Source organism: Cryptomeria japonica, chromosome 10, assembly GCF_030272615.1.
Source record: "Cryptomeria japonica chromosome 10, Sugi_1.0, whole genome shotgun sequence".
Classification (NCBI taxonomy): Eukaryota; Viridiplantae; Streptophyta; class Pinopsida; order Cupressales; family Cupressaceae; genus Cryptomeria; species Cryptomeria japonica.
This window is the reverse complement of record NC_081414.1, coordinates 491,242,705-491,261,380: the sequence shown is the minus strand read 5'-3', so window position 1 is coordinate 491,261,380 and position 18,676 is coordinate 491,242,705. Positions and strand designations below refer to the sequence as shown.

Below are 18,676 nucleotides of genomic sequence, written 5' to 3'. Positions count from 1 at the left end.
TACATACATATATGCATATACATGTACAAACATACAAAAATGTATGCATATACATCTACTAGAATATTGTGGCATCCTGATTTATATGCACTAGCGGTTATTGTGCCATATTTCACATTTTTAGTTTTATTGTCAAATGGTTTTGAATTGGCGCAACCAACTTAGTAGTCTATGTGGGCGGGTTGAAAAGTTGGTCTCTGGGTCCACTTTGCGTGCCATGTGGACCCCCAAAGTTAGGGTGCACACGTCTTGGATCCTCTCCCCTACTCACCTCCGAAAACATCTACATATATACATGTACATATGTGCATGCACGTCATTTAAGTAAGTGCATATGTTCATGCACATCCATGCACATATGTAGTTGCCCTGGATTTACATATGTGAATGCACATCTATGCACATATGTGCACACACATATTTCCATGTACAAGTACATACATATATGCATGTACATGTACACACAACACATGTAGATACTTGATTTATACTGACACATGTATAAGGGATTCAATTTCACTGTTAATGTATAAGTGAATCAATTTCCATGTACAAGCACATACATATATGCACATCCATGTACATACACATATGCATGTACATATATGCATGTGCATGTACATACTTCTAGGTAGATACTTGATTTATATAGACACATGTATAAGGGATTCATTCTAACTGTTAATGTATACGGGATTCAATTTCCATGTACAAGCACATACATATATGCACATCCATGTACATACATATATGCATGTACATGTACATACTTCTAGGTAGATACTTGATTTATACTGACACATGTATAAGGGAGTCAATTTCATTGTTAATGTTTAAGGGTTCAAGGATTCCTAATAATTAATTGTGTACATGGACATACATAATGTATTCAATGAACTTCACAACTATAAATGAAATTTGGCAAGGATTTGTAAAATTATGATACATGTAAAGTGATTGAAACAAATTAGAATGTAAACCCTTAGACAATAAACACAATGCAGAAGTGCTCTACAAATTACTTTAACAGTGAACCGTAAGCCATAAACCCTTTAATAGTAAAAGTGAAATTGCAACCCTAAATGAAGTGAATCCCAAAATCAAGTCAACTTTGAAACCCGTAAAACACATTGTAAATTAAAAGTGAGAAGTTGAAGCCGTATATACATTGACAATGAAGAATTGTAATTGAAACCCAATGAGTATGTAAAAGTGTTCACATTAATTTAAACCCAGTTGACAACAAACACAATGACTTATTGATTTATACCCTGCGACAATGTTCTTTTTAGAAAAGTGAAGATGTAAACTGCATGAGAATGAACACAATACCTTGCGACATATAAGATAATGAATGAAGTGAATCCAATAATCAAGTGAAGTTGGAAACCATCAAACACATTGGACAAAAAAAGTGAAAATGTGAACCCTATACATGAACAATTCAACATTGAAATTGAAGCCGAAGGAACACAATGAGTCATGGAATTAACCCCTTAGAAAAAGGAAGATTTAAAAGTGAATTTGAAAGCCAACATTGAAACATTGATTTATACACCGTGACAATATTATTTTTAGAATAGTGAAGATATAAACCGTATGAAAATGAACACTTCATAGATGTGCAATCTGAATCACTTTGACAGTGAACCCTAAAACAATGAAGTGAATCCCACAATGAATGAGGTCAATCCTATAATGAATGAAGTGAATCCAATAATCAAGTGAAGTTGGAAACCATCAAACACATTGGACAATAAAAGTGAAAATGTGAACCCTATACATTAACAGTTCGACATTGAAATTGAAACCGAAGGAGCTGATTCAAAGTGGTCACATTGATTTAAATCCTCTGACAAGGAAGACAATTGAGCATGGAATTAACCCCTTCTAAAATGGAAGATTTAAAAGTGAATTTTAAAGCCAACATTGAAACCTGAAAATCCAATTTACAATAAAACTGAAATGTGAACCCTTTTACATTAACAGTGAAACACTGAAAAACCGTCAAACCCTTTTGACAATAAATGTGAATTTTAAAGCCAACATTGAAACCTGGAAACCCAATTTCCAATAAAACTGAAAATGCGAACCCTTTTACATTAACAGTGAAACACTAAAAAGTTGTCAAACCCTTTTGACAATAAATGTGAATTTTAAAGCCAACATTGAAACCTAGAAACCCAGTTTCCAATAAAACTAAAAATGTGAAACCTTTTACATTAACAGTGAAACACTGAAAAGCCATCAAACCCTTTTGACAGTAAATGTGAATTTTAAAGCCAACATTGAAACCTGGAAACCCAATTTCCAATAAAACTGAAAATGTGAACCCTTTTACATTAATGGTGAAACACTGAAAAGCCGTCAAATCCTTTTGACAATAAATGTGAATTTTAAAGCCAACATTGAAATCAGAAACCCTTTTAAAGCCGTCAAACTCTTTTGTCAGTAAATATGAAATTAATAGCGTAAATCTAGTGAATCCATAAATGAAATGAACATTTAAACCCACAAACCCATTATACATTAACGATCAACCAAAAGAATTGAAACACTTGAACCCTTGAAACATTAATGGTGAAATGAAACCCTTAAACATTAACGGTGAAATTCAAAACCATTAAACCTTTAAACCACAATGATGTTGCAAATCGATGCCAAAACTCCCAATAGATTCATTGTTCGACGAAATGAGCCAAAATTTTAGTCACACGACACCATTAAAATTACAATAATGCTTGAACAGAGGAGTACGATTCCCTTTTGTATGTAATTGTGTTTATGAACACAAAAGGTTGTGTTCAAAAAACATAAAAAACAACCATAAAATTTTCCTGAAGAATGCCAAACATTTAGAAACAAAAAAATTATGAAGAATGGCAAACAGTTTAAACAATTTTTTAAACGAACAAGTAAGAGGACAAATGTGGAAAAGAAAACAATACAAAACATTGCAAATTCATGAGCCTTAGCGAGGAAAATTCCTCACTAGGGTCGAAGGGGAAATGAGCCGCTTCAACATCTGCAAGTAGATCCCTGTCGTCCTCATCATTCAACTTTGTACCTGCGAAGTGGAGGTGGCGAGGGAGTAACGAACACAAAAACGTAACCCCAAAAAATCAGAAAAAAAAACAGACAAAATCCTGCAAAGTAGGGTATGCATTGAGTCGTTACCTAGTTTTGGGTGCGCACGTTCTGGTCCAAATCTAGGTTGAAAGCGGTCCATGGCGAGCAGGTTGTGGCAGCAGTCACATTTTTTCTTCATAAATGGCATATTACGTATGGTTATATTCGTCACATATGTCATCAACTTTGTTAAAAACTATGTATTGTTAGACAAGGAGAGGTTTTGTATGTATCAATGTAGGTTTGTCTGTATGTAGGACTAAGCTGAAGCAGACAAAAGTGGACTCTAAATTTCTGAAAAGTTGCTATGAATCACTGACAAAAGAAAAGAGCCGTCTATAGAGGAAGTTGTAGCTAAGAGCTATAAAAGTGGGTCCTCTTGCATGTCTCATTAGTGCTCGGGATTTATACATAGAGTTGATACGTTGATGTCATAGAAAAGATATGACATTGATGATTTAATTATAGACCTTAATTGTAGACCTCCTCTGAAATTTATATGACATTTTATATAAATTACAATCAGTGTAACCATTGCACCACCTTTTGATGCAAGTACTATTATGTACTAATTAAGAACACCTCTTATTTTCATGAAAACATATCTCCTCTCATTATCATGAGAAGCTCCCTCCCTTGCCATTCATTGCATTTAAACAATGAAACATTATAGTTTCTTAGATCACTCGACTCAAGTATTTAACACTGAAATTTCAGTTACAATCGAACCCACTAAGCTTACTACCCTTTAGTGTCTGTAAATCATGATAAACAGTACATGTATTCAAGTAATCTTTTGAGGTTTCATTTAAAAATCTCATCCATAGGTTTTCTAAAATCAACGGTTCAAATTCACTTAAACCTATTAGTGTTTTGGGTTTTATGAGTTCATGTGGCAAGTTTTGCAGCATTGTTACAGAACAGATCAGAGCTGTTCTAAAAAAGTTTTACTGAGAATCTCATCAAAGATGTCATCACTGGCAGGAAGACCGTCATTGCCATGGATGTTATCTACGCAGTGAAAAGACAAGGCACCTCACTGGATGGAAGATGGGTCACGTTTTGGATTGTTACATTGGCATTTGAATCAACTTGATAGGTACTCTACAACATTTTTGGGCTTGACAACCATATGCCACTTATCAACCGTTTGGAATTTATATTGTCTGCAGATTTAGGGTTTTTAGAGTTTTATTTGGAGTTATCAACATAGCTGCACAGAATGCTCTGAAGGGGGCTTAAGGTTAGTACAGAGCCTTATATTGTAAATCAATTTATCTTGCTTTCTATATTCATTCTGTAATCAACAATTGCAAGGAGAAGGTGAAATCCTCATGTCCTGCTTGTGATGCATATTATCAAATCCCTCAATAGATTTGCCAATGGAGGTGGGAGATTTTTTTGTGGCTGCCATACCCAACATGGGTCACATTTGCTCTTGTTGCTGGTCAGTTGTGGTTCACAAAGCATTTACTTCTCGAATGACAATTGAATCTGGCAAAAGGGTTTGGTACTGCCTAAAAAGGCTAGAAATGCTAGACCCACCTGAGGGAATTTGAAAACGATTTAATGCTAATCTGTGTGCTTTGAGACACAATGTCGTCTCGGGATTCTCTTATTAAAAAAATTGACCTCCTCCTTAACCCTATAACATATTTACAAACCCTTATGCCCCGAACCTCAACATGCTCTTTCCACACATGCCATCCCAAATGACTAGGCTTCGTGAGCTGATTGATAATCTCTGACATATCAGGGGAGGATGAAGACGCCATTTCCATTTTTTTAACACTCTTTTCATTTTAACTCTTCATATATTTTAATTGGAAGTGTAAAATTGTTGTAAAATATGCCTGTGTTATTACTCTAAAGTCTGCAAAAATATTTATGTGAATATTTTGTGCCAGCAAACTACGTTTATTCTTTGTAGTCATCAAATATGAACCTCAAATCGAATCGGGTGGTCTTTCTTACTCTGATTGAATATTATGTGGTCAGGTATCTGGAGCAATGCTTTATTGAGACAAGAGGCTCAAAAGAGACACATTTGTTGCAGGGTTTTCTATCGTTTAAAATGTTAAAGCATTTAGCAAGAAAAGTGTGGAACAATGGGGGACATAGATTAAGCAGAGGTCATCAAGGTGCCTCTTCCGTCTTTGCAAGGGACATCCACAGTGGAAAGGTTTGTGTCTTCTCTCAATATTTCATATATTTCCCCGTAAGCTAAGTAAGATTAATTGCAGTTGTCTTTAACATTGATTTATTACTGCAGCAACAAAGTGATGAAAGGAAATAAGTGTGGTTGAAGTATGCGTCTAATTTTTCATGGGTTTGTCAGTTGTCTAGTGAATCGAGATTTGTTAGAGAAGTAAAGAACAATAGTTTAGGCTATTAAACATAACAAATATGCCTAGTATTTGAAACAGTGACAAGGTGGGAAGGTGAATTTAAGAAAATGTTATTCAGTAGGATTGTAATACCACCAAGCTTCCACACCAATTAATTTTCACCAACTAGGCAACAACTGTAAAATTGAAATAATTTTTGTTGTTTCTTTTTTATATTGATTTATTCTCTCAGCTGCTAAAGCAGTTCCAGCATGTGGTGTTGGTTTGATCCCCATACGAGCCATACGCTTGTGTCTTGCAATCATAGGGTCAATTTCGATGTAGCCATGGCTTGCAACTGTGAACTGGATAGTTTTCTTACATTCACATTGTTGGGTCGAATGTTTGCTTTCCTTCACTTTTATGCGTTTCCACTCTCTACTGAGCTAACTCCAGGTCAAAGTTGTTGGATCAGTCTATAATTTGGTGGAAGAAGCTGCAAGTGCAAAATAAGAATGCATGCATTTGTGTTAGTGAAGGTTACTGTTTTGTAGGTTTTATAATCCAAAAATAAGGCACCAAGGAGCATGCTCAACATTAAGGGTTCAATTATTTTCATTTCTCTCTTCATCGGTCACACTCTCAACCCTAGTTGAGATTCCAGAGTATCTTAATTAGAACCTCTAATATTTCTTGTGATTTCTCCTCTTTAAGCATCATGAAGAATTGATGCAAAGTTTTTCAATAGGCTTTCCTTGCTGAAGGAAATTACATACCTTTGTCTTGAATTGTGCTTATGCTGGGACATGATACTTCTCACCTTTTGAATCTGGTTTTCAGTAAATATAATAAACAGACTTCTTAGTAGCTGAATACCAACAATTCAGAGTTGATCAGAAGTCAGCAAGAACTTAAACTCAACAATTAATTCCCTCAGAGTCTCCCAAATGACTGTGGCTTTACTTGTTTATTTAGTTGGGACTAAGCATATAACTATCATATTCACATCAAATTCTTAGGCTCCTTTCTCTCTGAACGTTTTTGGTTCCAACGAAGCCTGAAAAATTCAAATATGCAGCTTGGTTATATTTAGCTAAAGATTTCAACATTATATCAAATTCAATCAGTATTTATTATTTAACAAAATACAAGAATATAAATAATGTTCCTGAAGACTTGTGTAGTCACATTCAATCCTTGCATTTCTGATGACAAGATTAAAGCTAAACTGCTGAAGTAACACCCATAATTGATTAATCTGACAGATACCACAGTCATAAAGATTTTGGATATTTATTATTATTACATATATAAGAGGAATGAATTGAACATGATCGTTCAGTAATTTTCCCCAGGCTACAGTAGAATACTGTATTGTTCTAGCAGAGGAATCAGACAATAGGCAGAAGCTAACTTAGGCTCATTATTCGACATTTCAGAACATTAATAGGATCCATTGTGGTCCCTTGTATTCCAAAACATCTGTGTGCCATGCCATATGGTTTTCTTCTCCTTTGGAGTAGAGCTCCTGGGATGTCTTTGTTGTTCCTTGACATCATTAACACCTTGACCATGTGTTTGTTTAGGTATGGTGGCAGAGCTCTGATTGACTGGATACACCCTTAGGGCTTCCCAAATTGACTAGATATTGCTGCTTTACTATCTGTTCATCAGCAATAGATGTTAGCTTGTCGACTATTCATTTGACTGTACTCTCTGCAAAATCTGCTTTGGTCACTTTCCCAGTTTGTAATAAGTTTCTGTCAGGTGAAGCTTTCTGTTCCATGTTCCATTTCACATATACAGTCTCCGCACAGTAAATTTATTGATATTGTCTGTTAATGGTTTAGGCTTAAAGAAATACAAACGGAATTACCTTGTTCACACTAATTGTTTTCTTTCTTAGCAGATGTAATTTTAATAAAATTTAATTTTATAAAAAGCTATAATATCTTTAACTCAACCTTATAGACTGTAGCAAAATGTTTCAAAACGATTTTTTCCAAACAAAGATTTGGCAGAGCTGCTTTTCTAGACAGGCATACTTATATGTAAAACACGCATGTATTACATAAATAAAGATTTTAATATGTATGTGTTTTAGAAGAAAGGATTATTGGTCAAATTCTCTGGTTACTTTAGTGTCAATAATTAAAGTTATTGAATGTTCTTATACTTTAATAATCCTTTCTTTTTGTTTTGAGAAGCCTAGCAACTAGTTTCTTGATGTTTTGAGAGGAAAGCCTTTCATAACTTGATTAAGTGGTGTTTTATATTTTAATATTTTTTTGCTTTTAATCCATGCTACTGAATTGACTGGAAAACTGATCATTTCCATGTATGAGTTTTACTGGAATTGGATATGGATTGGAATCGAATGTGGTGATTTGGTTTGTGCTTTGTAGCAGTTGGAATTGTTTGGAAATGTTGTAGGGACAACCCCAGTGATTACAATGTCAATGTGGTGATTCCACAGCGAGTCCAGCATTAGTGAAGTTTTCAAGGCATTTTTTGTTGTCTCTTTGACTTGTGAAACCCTAAATGCTTTGCCCACAAATTTTTCAAGGCACATCTACCCATTTTGTGTGTGAAGCACAGCAACAGGGTACAAATAAAAAAATGAAATCACATTTCTTGTGTCAAGCACAGCAACAAGGAAAGTCATCATAGTAACAAGAGGAGAGGCATGGATTGAGAAAGGAGAGGAGGCGCATTTAAACAGCCAATGACTTAGGCACCTAACCTGCAGCAAACAACTGACTCATCCACTTTCATGTAGTCAGCTAGCAATAACTGTGTGATCCATCTTTATCTGCTTGGCATGCATGTCATTTATGAAGTTGAATTTTGCAAACATTTATTTTGAGATTTAAATTTATAAAACTACTGTTATTTATATATTAATCAAATGTAAATTTAAGAAAACAATATATTAATATATGTTATTTATAAAACTACTGTTATTTATATATTAATATATTAATAGTATGATTATACAATTTCAATCATACAGTATTGGCGAGCATTTTTTGTGTAATCAATGTTGAGGTTTAATCCTATTTAGTTCAAGCTACATGACGACTATAAATATCTTATGTAAAGTAGATGATCCTAGATGACACTTGGTGGGAATTGTCATGTCCCCGCCTAAATAGAAGTATTAACCTTGCATTGATTCACAATGTTATAAACCACAGAAGGCAGCGATCAGGGTAAGAACAGTAATACATCATCAACCAAAATGATTAGTGTGCAAACAATCAGGATTGAAGAGGATCCCAGCCATTAAGATGAATGGAAGAAATGAATTATATAAACAAACCCTCAGCGATCTGCCTTAGTAAGGCACGTGTGAAGGATGTTAAGAAATAATGTCATTCAGATTAACAAGTTACAAGGAAGAGGCATGAGTGAAGGGGCATCTCTTCCAAAGAGTTGTAACCATTTAAAGGACACCACCTTTGGTGCATCTCAAAGAATATAAAAGGCAGATCCTCGTTGAGGGAAAGAGATCATCGAAGAAGAGAGAGAATAAGTAGCGATCAAACAAGAGATCTTTAGTCTCACTGTTAATAAACTAGACAGCAGTTGACATTCTGGTCAATATATTTGTATGAAGTATAATGCATGGCATTCTAATTGACTGAATTGATATTTATCTTCCATATTGATAGGAAGTAGAATATTAGATAGATAACATATTGCTACTATTATATATATTTCTATATATTGTTATTCTTGCTATGATTTTGCCTATGCATAATAGAATAGATATGACGATTCCCTTAAAGTTCTCATTTAATTGGCCATTCCATTTTGGAGCGGAGATAGTGCATATTAGGAGTGCAAGTAGCTAGGAAGCCGTTCTGGTAGAGACACCTTGTAACATGCCCATTGATCTACCCATACAACTTACTAAGTTTTAACCCACAAGTGAATGAAATAAATTGCCAACATACAAGTAATAAAAAAAATTTCCTTTTTCCATTTCATAAACAAGATGCATATTGAAATAATTTCCATTTCAACTTTTCCTTTTCATCATAAATCTTATACAATATCATTTTCATAAACATATGAAAGTATTTACATTCTTCCTTTCCAAATTTCATTTACTTTAGGAATATTTGAATACATACAAGCTTCTATGAGCTTAATGAAACATAAGAGAAACAATTGGTTCAAAAGTCCTTGCTGGCATACATCCTCAAATTTCGGCCACCAATTGCATGAGGAAGAGCATCACTCAAGTGCTTTTCCACCCAACTAAGACTTTACACTTTACAACCCCCTGTGCCACTTCTAATAGAACCGACCCGGCCCTTAGACGAAGAGATTGGTTTGGTGACCTCAAAATAATAGCCTTATGAGCATAGTGTTGTGTCCTACATAACTAGAGCTACCATACATTGGCTACAACCTACATGTAGGACATTCCCTGTCTAGTATGCAAACCTAGATCATAGTGAACCGACAATGTAGACAGTGACAACCTACACTACTTTGGCCAAAGAATCCATCACCCAGTACTTCGAGTGTGAGTCGTATGTCCACCCACTTCATTGCTCTATTTGGTAAAATGACCTTTTATTCTATTCCCATATCATTCCCATAAGGTTAATAATAGAATGACTAACTAGGTTATTCCCATCCATGGATTAACCTAACCTTAGGATTAACCAAATCAATCATTCCTTTATATTAAAGATACACACCATAGCACATCTCTAACTTAGTTATTACATACATATGCGTAAATCTAATCCTAAAGATTATGAAGTTTCTATCAACTCAAGAATGCATTTTCTACATTAACACCATCTCAATCATTGGTTTAATTAAGCTTCTACAATAACTAATTTTATATACATACATATCACCATATAAAAGAAAAGATAGAATCCTCATGCCTGGTTTATCGCTTCCTTGAAAATACCGATTCCTTCTCACAATCATGCTGCCTCCACAACTTATCCACTATCATAGAATCTCACAAGCTCTCAAAGATCAACTAACCTAATTCTTCACAATACTTGAACCATTCTCTTTCTCTCAATGAAGAATAATGAAAACAAAGAACAATATGCGAAATGAAAAGAGATTATGAAGATGAAAACATGAGATGATCTATGCTCCAAGAGAGATCCTCTATTCATACACAAGTTTGAGAGACTTAATGTTATAATTAAGTTCTCTGAAATGCCACTGCTCTCTCTCCCATCGCCACCACCAAGACTATGTGGCTTCTCTTCTAATTACAAAGTCGACACATAAATAGTCCTACAAAGTTTTACTACAAATCACTCATTTCTACTAAGTCAAATATGATTAGTCATACCTATAAATTACCTAAACAAATAGGTTTATAACTCTTATTAAAATCAAAGAATAGAATTTGCATTATATCTATTCCACTTTCTAAGCTTGCAAAGTGGGTCGACCTAGTCAAAATCCACATGGTCGATAGGGAGTAACCCATATCCAAGTTGATAGGGTGTGCATGGTATTACATTTCTCCCACGACATTCATATCTCCCTCCCACGTACTTGTTAAGGGTGGCGGGTTTAATTAACCATCGCCCTCCCCCTTTGGAGTAGGGTGCGACATCTTTGGTACTTATATCCATATAGTACTTATGTTCAGCAATTGATATATATATATATTCATCGATTAATATATAGATAGATATGAAAGCATAAAGATTTAAACCTATCATAGAGATTCAATCCAACATTCCAAACAAGGGATTCAAACCAAAACATTATGAAACATCACTAATCGACATAAGGTAACTTATATATATATATGAAAGCATAAAGATTTAAACCTATCATAGAGATTCAATCCAACATTCCAAACAAGGGATTCAAACCAAAACATTATGAAACATCACTAATCGACATAAGGTAACTTACCGCTATACCTACTAATTTAACTCAACTCGACCAACTAAGATGTGATTATGTGATAGCTCAATAAGGCACATATATAAGATTACCAAACCAAGTGCTTCTCCTAAGTGATACTCTTCCTCCCTTCCGGAGGCTTGTTCATTTCCTACATCCAACTTAGCATATCACAACAGTAGTCAGCTGTTACTAAAACACACACACACACACATATATATACATCATATATTTCTTCTTTAAATATTCAAAATATCACATTGATAACATATTCATTCATTAGATTTCTAATCAAGATAAATATATTCAAAGCATATTCATGTGCTAAAGTATTTTTTTAACTAGACCAAGTAACAATAAATAGTAATATCACAATGGGGTGTAACACACCCGAAGTGGGGTTGGGAGGCCAAATGACGGTTGCCATTCCCCGCTTCTGGGCTGGATGAAACGGTTTGAGGCATCTTGTATGATCTCCCAAGTGGTGCTCCATAATGACGATGGGCTGTTTGGGTAGAACCTTAAGGAATCCCATATGTACGTTGTGAATATTATAATAGTAGTGTTCCACGGGGATGTGTTTCCATCATAAACCTTGGGTCCCTTGTAGGGGGATGTTTCCGAGACTTGGGGACTTGGGGGAAATGCCCCCCCATAGCACCACCACTTCAGCCACCTTAGCCACCTCTGCTGAGGATGCCCGTTGGGTTGCTTGCTACATGGCACATGCCATTACATACTGATTGCAACCTTTAATTTTGTGAAAACTAGCTGGCCTTTCATGGGACACTCACAGAGATGTTATATTGCAGATTTTGCTTTGAAGATTTCAATTCACCTCTATTTTTATATCAGCACTGCCCCCCCACCACTGCTCCACCATTTTCCCTGGCCGTCCCCAAATTTAGGCCTTTGGTCCCCCAGTGCCCAAAGTCTGTCCCCCAGTGCCCAAAGTCTGTCTCCGTGTCCCCTTGTGAGGAAACATTAGAATTCTATTTGTAACATTGGTGGATTATATGTTTATTTATCTTTTGATAACTAATCTGGTTGCAGGCTCTAAATCGTGGTATTAAGTTGACAATTGACATTTCTCAACATCATCCATACCTCATTTAGGAATTCTAGGGCAAACTGAGTTAAGTCCTAATAAGGGACATTATAGCATAGTTACCAAGAGACCTGTCTCCTACCCTTGGAGACCCATACTGGTACTGAAGACGTCTCTAGAAACTTCTTGACGCATAAGGTGCTTTTGGCTGCCATCTCCAAAGTCTCTTGACCAATAATTGACGTCTCTTAGAAAACTTAGGGCAAAATGCAGTAAAAAGGCAAACAAACAAATAAGATAAGCTTGCAGCAAAGAAAAGTCGTAAGGAAATGACTAATAAGGAAACTATTTTGCAGGAAGACAAAAATCCATGCAAAGTTATAGTGATCGGATCTATTGATAGTGTAGACTTTTTGAGAGGACTGATTTCTTATCATTGTAATAGTCTAAAGAGAAATTGCCTTTACTATTTAGCCGACAATATTGAGTGTGCTCAACATCTATATTACCTTAGTTTCACTAAGCAATTTAGACTAGCTATGGTATTAGCAATATAAGCAACTTTTAATTCCAATGTTTGTTCAATTTTAAAGTTAATGTTAAACTTTGCCACTGTTCTTGTTTTCAAAGTTCTCTGTCATGATATGTTTTGGAAATTATTAAATTATATTTTAAAAAAATTGGCGTCTCCAAGTACCCGTCTCCTATTTTTGAAAATTAGTCGTACCAGTACCAGTACTAGTCTCCGGAGTCTCCAAGTACTCCCGTCTCCTGGTAACCTTGCATTATAGGAATGGGTGGAATATTTTCTCCGTTTTAGCAAGCCCATTATGAGTATGATCCACCTTATTGATATGTATGAGACATACTTGGGAGAGGTATATGATGGCATTGATTCAATGATTGAGAAGATGAAGTTCATTATAAATGAAAAAGGGCAACATCTTGAAGAAATTATCTTTAAAGCGGTGTAGGCAATTTGTGATGAGTGATAGAACAAAATAACGACCCCTCACATCTTCTTGCTTTTGCATGAGTCCCAAATATAATAGCCATGAATTCCTTGCTAGGCCAATGAAGATGCCACCATACAAAGAGGCAAAACTTAGGAAAGGGTAAAAAAAATGTTTATTAAACCCTTCCTTGATCTTGCTGTGGAAGATGTAGATACGATTGAGTTTGTTGATTTTGTAGCCTCCATTGGTCAAAATGTTTCCACTCCTTCCAAAATTTATAGGAAGGACGTTTACTTTTGTTGGTACCTCAATGGCCTTTTATTGTCACAGTTTAAGGGTCTTGCTGCTTGCAATCAAAATCACAAGTTTCTTAATTTTTAGCACACTCTAAACTGGAATTTTCTTTTCATTTTTTTAATTTGTATTTTAAAACTTTAAGTGCAATTTATAAACAACCTTAACTCTCTCACTTTCCTCAGGAAATTAAAGTGCGTACTCCTTCATCCACTTAGTGAAGTGCAATTAATTGTCATCATGTAAAGCAATGGAACTAGTTTACATGCATTCCAATCTGCACTTTCTTACAAACAAAATAAGTAAAAGTAAGGGGCAACAAAGTGATGGGATCTGGCCCTAGAGTGAGTTGACTTGGATGTTTTTATTGTCACACAATCTTCACCTTTTCAAGAGTTAGTATATTGATAGTAGGTATTGTATTTCAAATTTGTAATATTTATATAGTTTTATTTAGGACATGCATGATATGTGGTATTTTGAACTTCATTCCTGTTTTTAGGCTGCAAATATGTATATAAATGATTTTTATATGGGTATTGTACAGATGCACCTTAGAATGTATTCTGCCCCCTAATTTTTTTGCCATACAAGCTCACCATACATGTGTACCATACCCATGTACCCGATTTCAATTCAGAATTTTTATTTTTAACCTGAATTTATTTGTTTTAATGCCCTAATGGATTTTGAATAATTGACGTGTATATAATTTCTGATTTCAAAGTTATTTTTCCATTATTGCTTATTCACTAATGATGTTGCCCTAGTGTCTAATAAAGTTTTAAATCCTAGGATTTTGAAGGTGTAGACTAACAACAGTTTTGAAGGCATCTTCATTTCATATTTTCAGCTAAGGTGTGGAAGGTGCATTGATCATTAGGTTTACTCTACAAATAGTTTGCAAGACACTTATGTGGGATAAAATTCTGCTTTGGTAATTTCAAAATTTGTACTACTTCACAACTTAAGTGGATAAAAAGGCTCTGCAAATGTTTGTTTGCTAGCTGTGTAAAGTTTACATAGTATTTGGTCTTTTTTGACATAATTTCTACTTTCATTTCTTGCAGTAAATCGTATTAACTTCAAATTTTGTTAATTTCACAGCAAGCATGTCAACCAAGAAGCTTTTTTGGTGTGGAGGATTTTGTGGATCATGACAACCCCAAACCGTATACATACATGAAGGCAAAAGTATCAAAAAACCCAAATAAACATATATCATTTAAGCAACGTACAGTTGCCTTTATGCAGCCCTTCACATTGGATGTATTCATTTCAAAACGCTTTGTTTCTGCGTCAATTACACATAGGGTCACATCCAAGCAGGTAGCAGTTGCAGGTACAAATTCCAAAGATATCAAGGCTATATTACGGTCTAAAGCAGATATTCCTGCCTGCTTGGCAGTCGGTCGAATCTTAGCTGAAAGATCAAGAGAGGCTGATGTCTACAGTGCGGTGTATACTCCCCGAGATAGAGACAAGTTTGAAGGGAAAATAAGAGCTGTTGTCCAATCTCTTATAGATAATGGTATTGACATAAAAGTATATCTAAATTAGCTCTAGGATATCTAATGCACACATTTTAATTTAAAATTGGGCCTTGTTTACTATGCGTATTTTAGCTGTAGAGAGTTTGTTAATTATGTGGACCCTTTTTCATGTCTGCATGTACTAAAAGTTGTTCATAAAGATTCTCAAATGTCACATGCACTCATTAATTTAAACTTTGATTTCTTCTTGTCAACATCTCAAACATACCATGTTTGAGTCTGGTATTTGTCAAACATCTGCTGCTTTGGATGTTTCACTTTCTATTTAGATTTTTATTTTTTATTACATTTTTGGATCTTTATAGGTGCAGTTTTTGGCACAGTTTAATATTCATTTTAGTGTAATATGAGTTAGTAGTTTGTTATATTGATTTGTTTGTAAATACTTGCACATGCATTAGTTTAAGTAGAAGTACAAAGTATCATAATATATTGCAAATGGTTTAGTCCATACAATAAGTCTTTCTTTAAGGAGTGTGTAGCTAGTCCTCTGAAAGCAAGAGCAGATTAGTTTTGTGATTAACATTTAGCTTTTTGCAAAGGAGGATGGAGATGGAGAAATTTAATTGTCAAACATTTGCGTTATCGAGTCTAATGGACAAAGATTAATGAGTTATCGTGTCCCTCAAATATGATGACATAAGAGACTTTGAGAAAGATTAATAGGAAGGCAACTTACTCAATTTAGCTATGCCTTTTAGACTCAATATTGTTGAACGTCTTAGGGGATGGCAATTCTAATTATGGGATAAGATAGGGTTTTTGTATCAAATCAAAATCCTAGTAAATGCTATCAATGTTGTAGTTAGTCTTAACTTTTGTTAAAATTGATGAAGAAGAATATAAGTGTATTATCTGGTTGTGTTATTTTTTGTAAAGATGGTGACAATCTTGTTGTGGTCATTAATTACTTTGAGAGGTGTAAAAATACAGTGGAAGGTATATAGTCCACTGAAGCAAAAAATTGGAAAAAATCGCGATTGAACACGATTAATCGGGAGTTGGACTCGACCTTGTTTTTTTCCCCAAAAAATTGCATAAAAATCGTTGACGATTTTAAACGATTAATGACATGTTTAAATTGCTTAAAAAATTGGCAAAAAGCACAATTAATTCACGAAAACCCTAAAACGAGCATGGACATTCGTTAAAGTTCAAGAAAAATTTGCATATAAGTCTTGCTGTGCTCGCTATCGGTTGAGAATAGTAGCTAGGGCACAAAGGGCGATGGTTTTATCTGCAGACGTGATGATGCAAACATAGGGTGGTTTTATGATTTATTTGTGCAAGGTGTGATGTTGCTACCAAAGGGTGAAGAGAGGGTTTTATCTTCATGAAATTCGACCCAGCCTTGCTTTTTGCCTTTCATCAGTGATGCCCTATAATCGCCCTACAACCCTAGCACAACTCTGATGTGGCTCTGCATGTAATGCCCCGTTGCAATAGAAGTTGCACATGTGGAAGGCTTAACTCAAATTCATTCTGTACATGAGATAACACTATCATTTCTATACTTCTTTTTTGATAAAACATTCAATTACATTACATTAATGAATTAATTAAAGATAGAAATCCTAACATCTAACTCACATCATAATACATTTCTTTTTTATTTCAAGGATAACTTAGTATTACAATTGCACTTAGTACATCAAGTCTCATAAAAAATACATAATAATTACATCAAATTACAATTGCCGTGAAGGCATACATATAACATATGATACAACCGACCACATAAGGGTCCAAGAGATAAAAATATGATCCAAGAAGAATAAGGAGGATCCAACTGGTACAACGGAATGAGTGAAACCAAGAGATACATCTGGAGCACCTGCGAAGCTAATCCCTCGCAAGAAGGCACAAACAAAATACCCAATGCAAAGTGGCACTACCACTCGACCATGTGGCCCAAAATAGAACCACCCCTATGTGCTAGGAGATAGTAATAAGGCCTTTAAGCAAGCCACAACAAAGCATCACATGGTCTAACATGTACATCAGGTACTCACACAAGACATAAGTATACAAATATGACTCTCACAAGAGTGCTCCAAGTAAAGCCAACACATGACTACAAACTAGTGAACATAAGGGAGGAGTGCCATCGCATAGCTGGTATGGGTGATCCTGGAAGACTTCCATGTAGTACCCCTCCTCGATCAACCTCTTTTGTATGTTTTGAGTTACTTCAGTGACTGTTTTGTGGAACATTATTGTATTTTGATTTAGATATTATGCGATGTTATTTCATGCCTTATCTGGATTTATGGTGTATGATTTTATGCAGTATTTCAGTGCTTATGAATAATGTTATTTTATGGATTTTTATCATGGACTGAAAATTTTCCCTTATATTGTGATGCGTTATTTATATGTTGCATGTTTGCAAGTGTATTGGGATGCGAGGGGATGATTTTCCTTCACTCACTCCGATGAGACAGGGAACGTCACGATTCTCTTTCATCGGTGTGCATGTCGTATATAATATATATATGGGTCTATATGCACATGTGGTTCTTTGGTGCAGGACATTGCAGGTACTAGTACCAGGTAGGTATGGGGTATTGACTCCACCTGGTTTTACAGGTCTGAGCATGCCTTATATATCTGATGGGAGTGGAGGAGATAGTTTTTGTACCCTAGCTTGACCCCAGTTACACTCGTGTGAGTGTTGTCAGTTGGTTGTCTTTTCCCGTCTGGCTGTTATGCGTATCATGGTGCCTTGGTTTGGTCATTTGAGAATCGTCATTTGATCGTCCCTTGTTTTGCGTGCTTCCGTTTATTTAAATGGTTATTTAACTTAAATGATAATGCTATCTCATGTTGGCATAATTAGTTGCTTATTATGCTCTGTGATTATTGATTTATTTAAATTAACGATTTCTAGATTAAATGGTTAAATGGCTTAATTTATTGTGTAAAGTTGCATTGATATTTTTGTGAAATAAATAAATTGCCTAGCCATTTAAAAAGGTTAAATGCTTATGATTGAAGGTAGTAATTATGGAAAAAGAAATAAATAAAAGCTTCCTTTTTTATTTTTCCATTTGGCCTTTTTAATTTAATCATTAGGAAGAATTATTATTTTGGGAAAGAAATAAATCTGATTGCCTTTTAGTTTTAAAATATTTAAATATGATTGGATGAAATAACTTTAACCTAGAAGCTTAGGTTAAAAGATATTTTTGGGCATCCATTCTGGGCATTCACGGCAAGAGAAGAAGAGGAATTTTGGGAGAAGAACATAATTCTGGAAATCTTCTTGGAAGAGCTGGAGATTCGACCTGGGTTGCAAGACTGGTGTTCCTTCATTCCCTTACTTGCCTTGCTTCAGGTTGGATAATCTTTTCTGATGTTTTGATTTGATTTTGTATATTTCAGTTTTCTTCCTACAAAATTTGAAAAAACAATTTGCCAGTAGATTCTTTTTGGAATGTTGAAATGGAAGAAAGATTGCCT

At 34.9% G+C, this 18,676-nt stretch overlaps 1 protein-coding gene across 2 annotated transcripts; it reads left to right on the top strand.

Annotated features, from left to right (window-relative positions):
• Positions 1–3,742: 3,742 nt before the first annotated feature.
• On the top strand, positions 3,743–15,408 carry LOC131039430 (uncharacterized). Of its 2 annotated transcripts, XM_057972200.2 has the most exons (4): positions 3,748–4,228; positions 4,302–4,372; positions 5,128–5,311; positions 14,769–15,408. In XM_057972200.2, exons 3-4 carry the CDS (start codon positions 5,204–5,206, stop codon positions 15,219–15,221), a joined length of 561 nt encoding a protein of 186 aa, XP_057828183.1. In that variant the 5' UTR covers positions 3,748–4,228; positions 4,302–4,372; positions 5,128–5,203; the 3' UTR covers positions 15,222–15,408. The 2 variants fall into 2 exon arrangements, with proteins under 2 accessions (XP_059069238.1, XP_057828183.1); XM_059213255.1 differs by lacking the exon at positions 4,302–4,372 and having other exon boundaries at positions 3,743–4,228.
• Positions 15,409–18,676: the final 3,268 nt, after the last annotated feature.